At 45.1% G+C, this 14,652-nt stretch overlaps 1 protein-coding gene across 1 annotated transcript in view; it reads left to right on the top strand.

The window, feature by feature from the left end:
* The window catches only part of Cdc27 (cell division cycle protein 27), a 186,581-nt gene that overhangs the window by 20,977 nt on the left and 150,952 nt on the right, over positions 1-14,652 (top strand). The window contains exon 2 of the mRNA XM_068384545.1: positions 12,901-12,976. Within this exon, the coding sequence (XP_068240646.1) occupies positions 12,901-12,976 (76 nt within the window). The remainder of the gene's footprint in view (positions 1-12,900; positions 12,977-14,652) is intronic.

The following is a 14,652-nucleotide window of genomic DNA, read 5'->3' as shown; positions in this document are numbered from 1 at the left end:
ACGGGACTAGGGTAAACTACACAAAACTCTGGTCGGATGGGAGGAGATCCCAGATACTCCTAAGGAAGTAGTTCGAGGTAAGTACTGTTAGGAAAAATACAAATTACTTAAAATTTGTGATATTAACTAGAAAGATATTATTTTCTCAGACCAAGGCCCGCTTGGACTAATTTTTGGTGTCTGTTGGAGAGCGAGAATTAAACCTCTAAAGCATTGAGGTCAGAATTCAGGACCTTAAGGAGTTGACTCCTATGAAACAAGACATCTCTACCTCGGTTAGAGACTTGTAGGAGGAAGGGAGTGACGATCTCTTTTTTCCCCTATTTATCTTTTAGTGGAATTCTCTTAGGAGAAGTTATTATTATTATTATTACCATCTAAGCTACAACCCTAATTTGAAAAGCAAGATGCCATAAGCCCAGGGGCTCCAATAGGGAAAAATAGCCCAGTGAGGAAAGGAAATAAGGAAATAAATAACTGAAGAGAACAAATTAACAATAAATCATTCTAAAAAAAGTAATGTCAAAAGAGATATGTCATATATAAACTATTAACAACGTCAAAAACAAATATGTCATATATAAACTATAAAAAGACTCATGTCCGCCTGGTGAACAAAAAAGCATTTGCTCCAACTTTGAACTTTTGAAGTTCTACTGATTCAACTACCCGATTAGGAAGATCATTCCACAACTTGGTAACAGCTGGAATAAAACTTCTAGAGTACTGTGTAGTATTGAGTCTTATGATGGAGAAGGCCTGGCTATTAGAATTAACTGCCTGCCTATTATTACGAACAGGATAGAATTGTCCAGGGAGATCTGAATGTAAAGGATGGTCAGAGTTATGGAAAATCTTATGCAACATGCATAATGAACTAATTGAACGACGGTGCCAGAGATTAATATCTAGATCAGGAATAAGAAATCTAATAGACCGTAAGTTTCTGTCCAACAAATTAAGATGAGAATCAGCAGCTGAAGACCAGACAGGAGGACAATACTCAAAACAAGGTAGAATAAAAGAATTAAAACACTTCTTCAGAATAGATTGATCACCGAATATCTTAAAAGACTTTCTCAATAAGCCTATTTTTTGTGCAATTGAAGAAGACAGAGACCTTATATGTTTCTCAAAAGTAAATTTGCTGTCGAGAATCACACCTAAAATTTTGAAAGAGTCATACAGATTTAAAGAAACATTATCAATACTGAGATCCGGATGTTGAGGAGCTACCGTCCTTGACCTACTTACAATCATACTTTGAGTTTTGTTAGGATTCAACTTCATACCCCATAATTTGCACCATGCACTAATTTTAGCTAAATCTCTATTAAGGGATTCACCAACCCTAGATCTACATTCAGGGGATGGAATTGATGCAAAGAGAGTAGCATCATCTGCATATGCAACAAGCTTATTTTCTAGGCCAAACCACATGTCATGTGTATATATTATGAAAAGTAATGGGCCAAGAACACTACCCTGTGGAACACCGGATATCACATTCCTATACTCACTATGGTGCCCATCAACAACAACTCTTTGAGATCTACTACTTAAAAAATCAATAATAATGCTAAGAAACGACCCACCCACTCCCAACCGTTTCAGTTTGAAAACAAGGGCCTCATGATTAACACGATCAAAGGCAGCACTAAAATCAAGGCCAATCATACGAACTTCCCGACCACAATCAAGGGATTTCTGTACTGCATTGGAGATTGTAAGAAGGGCATCAAATGCTCCAAGGCCTTTACGAAAACCAAATTGCAAACTAGGGAATAGATGATTACCTTCTCCCTTCAGTTGACTTTAAGAAACTCGAGAGTTTTTTCTGAAGAGTTTCCAATTTATTTTGTACCTGCTGCTCCTCGTCCCGCCTTCAGAGTTTTTCGCTAAGGAAGGCGTCGAAGGAGTCTGTTTTCTAAGATGGTGCTGGTAGGGCAGGGCAATAGCGTGTCCTCAATGCAGCATATAGAGCCTAAATGCAGATGTTGGTGCAGCAGCACGTTCAGCTGGAGCAGCAGGAAGTGCATTGGTGCTTTTGTGAGAGAAGGCAGTGTTCCTTTTTTGCTGTGTGAGTCCTGACAGGATGTCAGAAGTTGCTAAAGGTTTAGTTCAGACTGATACGGATCTTGTTCCTGAGTCTGGTGTTACGGTACATGCACCGCCGCTTCCGCCAGACTGGTTTCCGTCTTCTGAAAATGCGGAGCGTTATGTAAGCGATGAGGAAGGCGAGTTCGCGATCGAAGTTTCTACACCGGTGTTACCTAATGTTGATCCTATTTGGACTATGCTGCTAGACATGAAGCAGCAGCTCTCATCTTTTATGCAGTCTTATCAGCCTGCTGTTAGCAAAGCGGTGGTTCGTCATGATTCTTATCAGGACGCGTTGTCGCACAGGCGGCCTAGCAGCAAACGCAATGTTAAACAGCGTGATAAGGCTTCTATATCCCATAGAGTGTCTGCTTCTCTTGATACCAAACGTGAAGCGGCCAAGCGTGACATCGAGCGTCAACCTTCCAAGCGCGGCGACTATCGCCAGGCAGCTAAGCGTGACGTCGGGCGTCAAGTTGAATGTGACGTCGAGCAACAAGCTCGTGACGTCGAACGTCAAACAAACCGTGACGTCTAACGTCAGTCAGATACTGTTCGAGCTACGTCCAGAGGACAAAGTTCTCTATGGAGACTCAGAAGACGGTGCTTGCAGCAGTAAGGAAGGGCGGCTAGATGGTCTCATTAGACCTCCAGGACGCTTACTTTCATGTCCCAATCCATCCAAGTTGCAAATGTTTCCTGAGGTTCGTGTACAGGAAGGAGGTCTTTCAGTTTCAAGCCTTGTGTTTCGGCCTCAACACCGCCCCTCTAATTTTCACAAAGATCATGTTGAATGTGGCGAGTATGCTCCATTCAAGAGGCATCAGAGCCTCCTTGTACTTGGACGATTGGCTCCTAAGAGCTCCCTCTTTCAATCGCTGTCTGGAGGATCTGCGTCTGACAATGAGTCTGTCAGATGAGCTAGGACTTCTTGTGAACTCAGAGAAGTCCCAAATGATTCCATCCCAGAAGATTCTCTATTTAGGGATGGAGATTCAGTCTGACTTTTCAGGCTTTTCCGTCACCTGCAAGGATACAGCTAGCTCTCCTAAAACTTTGTGCTTTTCTAAAGAAAGAGGTTTTGTTCAGTAAGAGAGTGGATGAGTCTCCTGGGAACCCTCTCTTCACTAGAACAGTTTGTGTCTCTGGGGAGACTAAACCTACGGACCCTTCAGTTCCATCTCAATTTCCATTGGAACAAAGAGGTCAGCCTCGACAAGGAAAGCATTCCCCTTACGGAACTGATAAGGAAGTGCCTTCAGTGGTGGAACAACCTAAACAGACTTCAGGAAGGTCTCTCATTGGAGCAAAAGAACCCAGACCTTGTGTTGTTTTCCGACGCCTCAGACTCGGGGTGGGGAGCAACACTGGGAAGTCAGAGATCTCAGGTCTGTGGACAAGGGAACAAGGAAGCCTCCACATCAATCAAAAGGAGCTGTTGGCAATCCTGTTTGCCCTCAAAGGTTTCGGGAAGTTAGTATTAAACAAAGTAGTACAAGTCAATGCCGACAACACCACAGCATTGGCATACTTAACAAAACAGGGCGAGACGCACTCGAGGTCACTTTACAAAATAGCAAGGACTCTTCTCGTATGGGCAAAAGAAAGAAAGATATCCTTGTTTACAATATTCATACAGGGAGAGAAGAACGTGATGGCTGGCAGACAGCCTCAGTAGGAGGAATCAAGTTCTTCCCACAGAGTGGACGTTGCATCTGGATGTATGCAAGAAACTTTGGCGGATTTGGGGTCGCCCCCTCCTAGACCTGTTCGCGACCTCAAAAACGAAAAGGCTGGATACTTATTGCTCACCAGTTCCAGACCTCGAAGCGACACACATAGACGCGTTCCTGACGGATTGGTCTCACCTGGATGTGTACGCGTTTCCACCATTCAAAGTGCTGTACAAGGTGTTACAAAAGTTTGTGTCTCACGAGGGAACCAGGATGACTCTAGTAGCTCCCTTCTGGCCGTCAAGAGGTTGATTCACAGAGGTACTGGAATGGATGGTGGACGTTCCAAGAAGCCTGCCATTGAGAATAGATCTCAAACAACTTCACTTGGCAAGAAACCACCTAAACCTCCAAGCTCTACGTCTGACTGCCTTCAGACTATCGAAAAACTCGCAAGATCTAGATGATTTTCGAAGGAGGCAGCCAAGGCTATTGCTAGAGCAAAGAGGACTTCTACCATCAAGGTTTATCAGTCCAAGTGGGAGGTTTTTAGAGAATGGTGTAGAGCTAACTCAGTTTCTTCATCCAGTACCTCTGTAACTCAAATTGCCGATTTCTTCTTAGAGGTTAGAAGGAAGCACAATTTTTCCTCCGCGACCATCAAGGGGTACAGGAGTATGCTGGCTGCTGTCTTCAGACACAGGAATTTAGATCTCTCTAATAACAAAGATCTTTAAGATCTTCTCATCTTTTGAAACTTCTAAGAAGCATCAACAGGTTTCACCAGCCTGGAATTTAGATGTGGTTTTAAAACTCCTCATGAGTGACAGATTCGAGCCTTTACACTCGGCTTCTTTTAAAGATCTGACTTTAAAGACACTTCTTAGTAAGTCTAGCAACAGCTAAGAGTGTCAGTGAAGTTCACACTTTTAGCAAGAACATTGGCTTCAGAAACGGGAAAGCCATATGCTCCTTGCAACTTGAATTTCTGGCCAAAAACGAACGTCCTTCTCACCCTTGGCCTAAATCTTTCGTATGAAAAGAATACTTTGTTACGTCACCAATACCTCTTGAGGGAGGGTATTGGATATGTCCTAGAATCCTCGAGTTCCTACGTGAAGACAAGTCACGAGTCTCTCTCACACAAGCTTCTGCAGCCCGCTATCAGTGAGTTACCTTGTAACTACTTTGATATTAGCGAGGGTAGGGTTCCTTCTAATTAGTTCAAAATCAATTAGAAGGAACCCCAGGTCATGACCAAGGCCAGTTGGTAGAACTTCCTCCCTCCTAAGAGTAAGTCACCCTATAAATAGCGAAGGTTTGTATCTGTGTCGGAACAAATAACAAATTTGTAAATAATTTGTATTTTTCCTAACATACAAACCTGGAGCTATTTATACAAATTGGCCCGCCACCCTGTCCCCCTAGAAGTCTTGCCAGAAAGCAAAAGTGGTTACTCAACCGACAGGTGTGAGTGAGCGGGATAGCTAGTCTACCCCAACCCCCTCCCGCTAACTAGCGGATGGGGTAATTATCCCTCACTAAAATTGTCTTGGCTGGTTTTCAGCGTTGCCGAAAGTAATACCCTATAAATAGCTCCAGGTTTGTATGTTACGAAAAATACAAATTTCCAAATTTGTAATTTTTCTTTTTTTTTTTTCTCTTGATTGGCATACTGTATAAGAAAACATTCTTTATGTTTATATGTATTTTGAGTTTTGTTTACAGTCAATGTTGCTGTTTGTGTGACAGCTTAGTGTGGTAGGTTCTCAAGGGTGGAGAACCTTCCCTTACAACTTCCCTTCCTTGGACAATGGTCATCCCGTAGGCGGGTGGCCTTCGGAGTGTCTCGGCCGCTGTCGCAGGGAGTCTTCATTGTTTGGATACTCCTCCGTTCGGCTGTTATCATCGCCCTCCCCTCTATGTGTTCTTAGAGGGAATTTGCGTGTGGCCTTTACTGAGCATGACTTTGGTCTTGCTCTTTCTCACTGACAATGCTGCTCACTTTGTGTTGGTGGCCGACAGATATTCTCTAGGGGTTACACCTTTCCTCTTTGTGGGTTAGGTTGTGCTTCCAAATGGTTTTCTTCATTAATTAAGTGATATAATAACTGTTAGTAATTTAACTTTTCAGCTTCGTGTCAGCTTGCTGGTGGAGGGCGCGCTTGACCTTAGCTTGTCCGCTCCCTCTCAGGGAACCCCCATCCCATTGTAGGGTTGAGGGGTTCTCCCGAGTAGTTTGTTTTGTCAGCTAAATTAATTAATTGTAATTCTTTATTTTTTTTTTTTTTTATAGTATTTTACGCTGCCGCTCTCCTTCTCCTGTCAATTTGGCTGGGGAAGGGAATGAGCAGTCCTTAATTTGTGTCTATTCTCTCGGGGAACACCTTTCCCGTCCGTAGATTAGGTGCTCCTCCCAAGGGTTTTTTTCTTGCATAATTTGGTTTTTATTTTTCCTTAGTTAGCGAGGCCGTACTTCTTCGTTCAGCTAAGGCAGCTGAAGTAGAAGAGCAGTGCCGATTGTTCCTGTGGAATTTGCTGTCACTGCGCCGTCATTTTCCTGTTCTGCACCTTTGGCAGCTCCTGATCAGCATGTTAACCTGGAGGAACTAACGCCGGCTACGTTTTCTCAGGTAGCGCTCGATGCAGACCTTCAACTTGAACAAGGCTTCTTGATGGGAGGCAAAGAGCGCTGCCCAGAGGTCTGTCTCCATGGGTGGGCTACTTTCCTTTCCGAGGGAGAGTTATCCTCCCCAGGTGTTGGGTTGTCCTCCCTTTTGAGGGAGAACTTCACTTCATCTTCTATGTCTAGCAACCTTCCTGCCTGCAGGGAGAATTGCGAACAGCTACATCTCATCGGTTGTTGCAGTTTCTTTGCCAAGGACCACTCTCCCCCCAATGCTGAGCCAACTGTTTTGTCGGGGGTGGAGCAAAGTCTGAGGCAAGTCTCTTCTCCGGGTGATCACCTCTCGTTCACGAAAGTAACCATGCATGGAGACATCTCTTCGGAGACCTTCCAGTTGAGCAGTGCTCCCTGCGCTGGATCGTCATCGGCGAGCGTGCTGAGTTTGTATTCCTCTTTGTCGCCTTAGGCAAAGAGACGTCTGCTGGCTCTTCAGCTTCATCTTTGCAGCGCTCCTCTTCAGAGGATCTTCCTGGTTCCCGACCTTCGCCCGTTCCTTTGGACTCCTAGTCTTGTTGTTCGCCAGCATTGCGGTGTTCAACAGAACTTGTTACCTCTTCTGCTCGCCAATGAACCCCTGTTCATGACTTGCTGTCTAGGATCCATTCGTGATCCTCTCCAGCGGATGATTGTCCTTCCAAGGGTCACATCCCTTCTCCAGGTCTTCTATTGGCTGCAAGCTGATCTCCAAATCACCGATCGCCAACTTGCTGGTATCGGTGCGCCGTATACCAGGCTTTTGGGCATTCGCCTGTCCAACGCTCCTCTCTGGCGTCTCTACATCAAACTGCTATTTGTGGCTCGCCCTCGCCGATTGCCAATCGTCAGCCTGCCAATCGTCGATCTCCAGCTCGCTAATCCCCAGCTTGCCGATCGCCAATCCCCAGCTTGCCGATTGCCAATTGCTGGTTTGTCTTTCTCCGATTGTCGACCTCCAGTCTCGCCGATCGCCAACCGTCAGCTTGCTGATCGCCAGCTTGCCTATCACTGCTTTCTAGCACGGTGATTGGCGATTTCTAGCTTGCCAATCGCCAGTATCTAGGTTGCTTCAACTGACAGATTGTCTATTGCCAGCAACCCGTTGATCGCCAGCTCACTTATTTGCAGCTCTCTAATTGCTTGCTCGTCAATCTCCAGCCTACCATTTGCAGGCTTGCTGTTTTTAAGCTCAAAGATCACTGATTGCCACGCTGATCGTCTGCTCATTGGTCACTAGATGTCTGATTCTCCAGCTCGCCAATCAACGCCTAGACGATCTCGAGCTTCTTACCAATCTCACTGATCAGCATTCGATGACTAGTCTTTTGCCGTTCTTGACAGGCAACAGCTCTCAGTTGGTCAACTTGATGTTCATTTACTCGCTATTCGGTGTTCACCAGCTTATGCTCATCACTAAGCCAGCTCAAGATCGTCTTCTCTCGTTGCTATTTTGGTGGCCCTCCCACGTTGAAGGAGCTGCTCCCTAGTCTTTCTCTCTGGAGAATGCTCTCATCTGGACGACGACGACGTAGATCTTCTCACCTCTGTCTTAGGCTTAAACTGCTTTGATAGCCCTCCCATGTAGAGTTGAAGGAGTTTAATGCAGTTTTCCTTCTGGGAACCTAACACAGTACTGTACACTCCATCGACGACTGGGGTAACGCACGAGATTACCCTTGGCACTTAATACCCCTCATGGTTCTTAACCTTCGCCTGTACCTACATACTCTCCGTGATCTCGTTGTTCGCCAGACTTGTGGTGCTCAACAGACCATCACTCCTCGCCATCTGCTCGTTGATGAACTCCAGTTCGTGGCTCGCCAGCCGATTCCAGGTGTCTGCATCACCAACTCGTCTAGAGGCTGCTGCTTGTCGTTCGTCAATGGTGATCTGTTCGCGTCCTCTCCAGTGGTTTACCGCTAAGGGTCATAGATCTTCCCCTGGTCACTGATTGTCAGCGCGCTGATCACTTGCTTGCTGAATTCCGACCCACTGATCTCCGACTCGCCAATTGCCAACTCGCTGCTTGCCAGCTGATTAGCAGTCTTGATCTGCTCGACGGTCACCTTCTCGTTGTTCACTAATGACCTGCCGCTCTCCAGGAGTGGAAGGCAAGGTACATCTGCCTCGCTCTGCTCAGTCGCCAACTTGCCGATCGCTTAGACAGTCGTCAAATGACCAACAGTCTCCATCAGCAGCTTGCTGACAAAGAACTATGCGTAACCTCGCTGCCACAGTACATTGACCCCAGGAACCAGCCCCCAATCGTCTCCAACATTCACCAGAACGACACCACTCTAATGAACGGTGTCATTCATGGGAAGAGAATCTTTCTAAGCTTTTGCCTCCTTGAGCTTCTGAGCTCCCTCCAGAGAGATGTAAGTCTTCTCTTTATTGTTCTCCTTTGCCTTGTTCTCCTCCCCGCAAACACACATCGCTTTTTCCGGGTAGAGCAGGAAAAGTCAAAACATCTAAACAGCAGGAGTTCAAAGTACTGAATGACCCCCTTCATGGCCTATTGCTTTTCCTCGGAAGTAGACATCAGCAGTGCAGCCTTCCTCGAGAGCTTCTTCGACAGCGGATAAGACTTCCTTGCGGAGGCCCTCTTCGTCGTTCCCTTCATGGGAACTTTCCGATAGTGCAGCTATTGGTCAGGAGCCTTGGTTTGGAACCTTGGTTGGGCTGTCATGCAAGCCCTCGCAACAGATATCCCACTGCTCGTCCATCAGAAATTCCGAGGATCCCCCTGGAGGAGTTTTCCTTGCCTTCTATGGACCCAAGGCAAAAATCCACGGTTCCTTCCCTCAGAGAAACTTCGGTATCGTCGCCTCCCCTGAAGCTGAAAAGAGGAGTCCCAGATGAGTTAGTCTCATCCTGTCAGGACGTCCAAGGGAAGGTCAAACGTCATCATGCCCGCTACTCCTCACCCTCCTGCTCCACAGCCAGCAGTTCAGGTGGTAGTCTCGTGCAGCGAAGAGTCCTTATCTGACTAGCCAGCTCTCGCCCATCAAGGAGGTCCCTCTGGAACTCAGGGTAGCCCCAAAACCTGTGGAAGATATGATCCTTTCCCCTACGGGTAACCAGCATAAGGGTGTTCTACTGAGACTATCCGTGCTAAACTTTCTTCCCTTTGAGGAAAGAGTCTAAGGTCTCTAAGACACTGTCTGAATCCTCATCGAGGATTACAAGACCTGCAGAGGTGTCAGGCAGTCTTCATCAGGCCACTTCAACAACGACCACGACCCACCCCGAGATGACGTCTTGTGGGTCGAAGACAATGCCTTTGCTGCTAGTCTTACATCAGAAACTTCCGCAGGTTCGACAATACCGTATCAAATCTCTTCAGGAACAGTCAGATCTTATGGCCTTCGGCACCAAGTGTCTTACTTTTATCTGGTTCTCTACTAGGTCTGAGTAAGAGACTGTCATGATAAGGTGGTTATATGATGAGAATCTCATTCAGGGAGTTAATCTCCACAGTTCTTCCCCAAATATATTTCTCCCTCCATATGCATCCAAGAAAGGGGGGTTGGGCATGCTGTACCACTCAGCCTCTGGTCTGTGGTCAGAGCCCAAATGAGACCACCTCTTAAATCTCTCAGAGATGAGGGCAACTTTCCAGCAGGCAAGAAGTCCCAACCCCCCTTCGAGAGGAACTCAGTTTAAGCTCCGGCTCGTTTCTCTTACAACGCCTGATGTCGACCTTCAACTTGGGCTAAAACTCGGGGATGGGAAACAGAGATTAAAGCCAAGAGGATCGTCTTTAGGTGCTGGAACTCTCCTTTCCGTGGTAGGGGGAATCGCCAACTATGGCAGCAGATGTTGATTGTGTCTTTCCTTTCTGCAGAAAAGACTTCCTTCTCCCTTTGGCCTTCCCTTCGGTGGATTCTCCCAGCAAAGAGAGGGATTCATTCACTCTCCTGCCGAGGAAGTAGTTCCTCCACCAGCCACTATTCAGCAATCTTCCTGCTTACTGGAAGGATCACTGACAGCGGCACCAAATGGTGGGAGCCTTTCACATCTGCCAAATAATCTTCCTTTTCCTGGCTGGTCTCCCATTTGGGGTATTCCTCCCACGGGAATTGAGTTCGCCAATTTTCCGCCTTTGCCCCTCAGAGCAGGCCTCGTCATGAGCAATCTTGTCTCGCTAGAAGACTCGTCTCACCTACTGACATAGATCCTGAAAGAGCCTACGGGATTTGGATTCATATATTCCTCGGTTTTGATCTTTGGGAACAGGCCATTAAACTTGTTTCGCCAGCAGACTCGTCCCGTCCCATCAGTAAGATTTGTCTTGCCCAGCAGACTCTTCGTGCCTAGTTGGCTCATCTGCAACTCCTGACGGATATCCCGAGAGAATCCCTCAGTGACTCATTAAATAGCCACATTTGAACATCCACAAAGCAGTATCTTCACTACGACTTCATGCCTGGAAACCATCCAACTCCTCCTCTTTCACGGAGTCTCCCACAACAAGTTGCAAAGAGAATGTCTGGGTACCTGGATAGATCTTTGGCTTTGGCCAATCCAGGCTAAGTGGACTGTAAGTTGGTATCATAGAAGGGGTATCCCTCCCCCCAAACCACTATGCCAGCATTAGGGGTGTTCCTCGGTTACCTTCGGGAAGAAAGCTTCTCTTGGTCTCGGCATGGAAAGGCACCACTAGTCCTTGAGGTTCGCCTTCAGACCAGAAGCAATTAACCTTTCTCCACGTTGGCATTGCCCCTCATACGGAGTTTCAAGCCAACGGACCCTTGGTCGGAAAGATCTTTTTCCAGGACCCCAAGCAGCAGAGGTCTCCTGACCTTGATGACAGGTCTCCCATTCGCATTGGCCTCTGCCAAGAGTGTCGGCGAACCCCATGGAACACTTTTAACATCTCTTATTCACTACCATGGCCAAGTAATGCTAAACCTAGTTTCTGGGAGATCAGATCTCAGAATCCGAACACTTCGGTTTGGGAGTCCTTCGCAACATCACTAATGACCCAGATCAATGGTTACTACTGTATGCCAAAGAGAAACTGGAGGCCCCTCTTTCATGGAAACTATGAGAGCTCGCTGAGTGTCAACACTCCTCATCAGCACAGGGGAGGTCAAGAGGAAGATTATGAAGAACACCATCCCTGCCTGGATTCTCAAGGTCACTGACCTCGCACTGAATCCAGATCCTCCTCCGACACTTTGACCCAGAGCACATGGCATTAGGGGCATTGCTACGTCCTAGGCGTTCAAACGAAACTACTCTGTGGTGCCGGTTCTATAAGTGGGCGTGTGGAAGTTTTAAATGACCTTCACTGCCCACTACCTGCAAGACGTAACCCACAGGAGACAATTCGTTCTCTATTGGTCCTGTGGTGGCTGCACAACAACTGGCTTAGCATTTAAAGCTCCTTGATGGACAAGTAGCAGGAGGTTTAGGGGATTAATTACCCAGTTTTAGTCGGAGTGAATGAATAAGGATGACGCTCTTTCTTTTCTTCATCCTTCCCTCTCTGGGAAATCAGCACCCAGGGTCCTCTGCAAAGTTGACCTCAACCAATTGCAGGTTAACTATTGTTCCCTTGAGAAACCTGGTATTGTGTCAATACTGTTTCGTCCCCATGCCCTGGCAAGGTGGTATTGGGAATGTCTTGGTGACCTCGAACGATTCCTATGACTCGGAAGAACTCTTACCTTGACAGCCATATTGCTAGTATTACAAACACATGAGCTTGTGTAGACCAGAGACCATGCATAGCAAGGTTTTAGCGAGAGGTAGGGTTTCCACCTGTTATGTGCTAACACACAAAGGGGAATTCCCGGGTAAAAGCCAAAAAGCCTGATTGGCAGGGACGTCCACCCTCTTATAATTAGCATAGTCAACCCCTATAAATAGCATAGGTTTGTATTCCAGTTACAGAACAATGACAAATTTGGAAGTAATTTGTATTTTTCCTAACAATACAAATCTGTAGCTATTTATACAGATTTTCCTGGCATGCTTAGTCCCCCTTGAAGTCTTAAATCTAAGTAAAGTGAAATACAGTCACAGGAGTGTTGGTGAGTGTTAGCTTCTACCTCCCCCCCCCACTAATTAACAGTATGGGTGGTTAACCCTCGCTAAAGGTCTAATGGCTCGTCTTTCAACTTCGCCGAACGTAATACCCCTATAGATAGCTACAGGTTTGTCTAGTTAAGAAAAATACAAATTACCAGTACTTACAAATTTTTCATGTTAAAGGTACAGTACTGTATATGTAATTCAAGTGTTTTAAAGTGGTGTTTAAGTCATTTTAAATAATGGGTCTTGTGGCATAGAAGTCATTTTAACAAATCTGTCAAATAGTGCAAAGCAATTGTAACAAATAATTACATAGTGATCACTCGAGGTTTTATGGACAACTGTGCAATTCTTTTGGTAGAGCTGTTTGTATTTTTTTAAATACTTTATGCTGTTTTTTATATTTTTTATTTCTTATTTCAGGCTGCAATATGGCACTGCCTCAATCACTATTCTTATGTGGATGCAACTTTCCTGGCTGAAAGGCTCTTTGCTGAAGGTGAGTCAAGTGCTGTTTTATTTGATTCCTTAAATCTTTGAATATCAAAAAAAGGAAGTAAATTTCCCTTAACTGGGCTGTCCCAAATTTTAAATGTATATTTTTCTAGAAAAGTAGTGCCATGATTTGAAGCCAGATCCTGTAGTTATCTTACATTACCGTATGTTCCCACATGAATACAAACCATTGTCTTTTAATAGGAGAACTGAACGATTTCAGTGAAGCTTAAAATAGTTGTAAAAATTAATGAGGTAGTGCTGGTAGCTGGTGAGTAAGCCCCACCCACCCAACAGGCCACTGAGCAGCCACTTTAATTTCTGTTGCCGATCAGTACAGATGTACTTCTCTGCGTCCTAAATTCAATTGGCTGTTATAATTTGCTCTAATTTTTCTTTTTCAGTGGTATGTTTACTGTGATTGAGACTCCAACAGCAGACATGTGGGTCTGGCCTGGTAAGTCTATCTGTAAATGCAATAGGTTTATGAGCAGGTTTGCTTTGGATCCCCATCTACTTTGTACTTTTTGCAGGGCATGACTGTTCACAGTTATCCCCCTGTCTGGAGTTAAGTCGTGGTCGCCTCTACATTGGGTAGAGTTTGGGAAGAAGAAAGCTGAGGGAGATTCTTTGGGTTCAGATGTGGCAATGCCTATCTATTGGCAAAGAAGGTCTTTTAGCTCCTTGTCTTGCCTTCCAGTTCTTGATTTTTATGCCTTCTTCGGTTTTCTCTAGTGCATAGTCCTTTGGAGAAAATCCAAAGAAGGGAAGAGCCCACTTCAGGGAAAGCAGAAGTATCACCTTCCCCTAATGTGAAGGTAAAATACTCCTCTGCCTCTTCCTCAAAGTTTGTCAATGGATTTTTAAATATTTAACTTAGCCGGTGAATATATAGCTGCAACTCTGTTGCTCGACAGACAAAAAAACTGTAAAAACTCGCCAGCGATCGCTATACAGGTTGCGGGTGTGCCCATCAGCGCCAACTGTCGGCCAGATACCATACTCAATGTAAACAAAGACTCAATTTCTTCTCTGTCGACGTGTCGACAAGACGTACTTTTACTCGCTGTAGAACCTGGAGTTTTCTCAACATATTTGGTGAAGTACTTCATTTTGGTTTGAGCTTTCGCAATGCAGGTGTTTTATCTTCATCTTAAATCTTGAACTCGTTTTGGATAGATTTAATTTTTGGTGACAAACAGGGGTATGGACTTTCTTTGACTTTTAAATGGCCGACCCTTCCCTTAGACGGAAGTGTGTTTAGGCTTTTAGTAATTATCTTATCACGTTATAAATTAATTATAGATTTTCCTCTAATATCTCACCGCCTTTATTAGGCCTCTTCGATTAACTTTCCATTTATAATAAACATGAAAAATAAATTTTAATGTTTTGTTTATATGCGACCTTTCCTGAGAGTAGGCGGTCCTAACTTGGAAACCGAAGTTAAACAACGTTGAGCCCTTTCAATCGTAAATAGCTTTTAAAGAGCTAATGATTTAAAACTTTTTAAATGAATATTTTTAATAAATATTTTATGAAAGAATTTCTTTGAATAGTCTTCGTACTGTTTTCAAAGATGAACTAACGTTTAGTTTATTTATGCTACGCAGTTTGCGCTCTATCGTTACGATAGAGAGAGAGAGTATCACGGTTTCACTTTGCAGAAAGAGTAAATCG

This window comes from Palaemon carinicauda, chromosome 12, assembly GCF_036898095.1.
Source record: "Palaemon carinicauda isolate YSFRI2023 chromosome 12, ASM3689809v2, whole genome shotgun sequence".
Lineage (NCBI taxonomy): Eukaryota > Metazoa > Arthropoda > Malacostraca > Decapoda > Palaemonidae > Palaemon > Palaemon carinicauda.
Note: the sequence above shows the minus strand (reverse complement) of the source record. Positions and strands in the feature narration are given on the sequence as shown.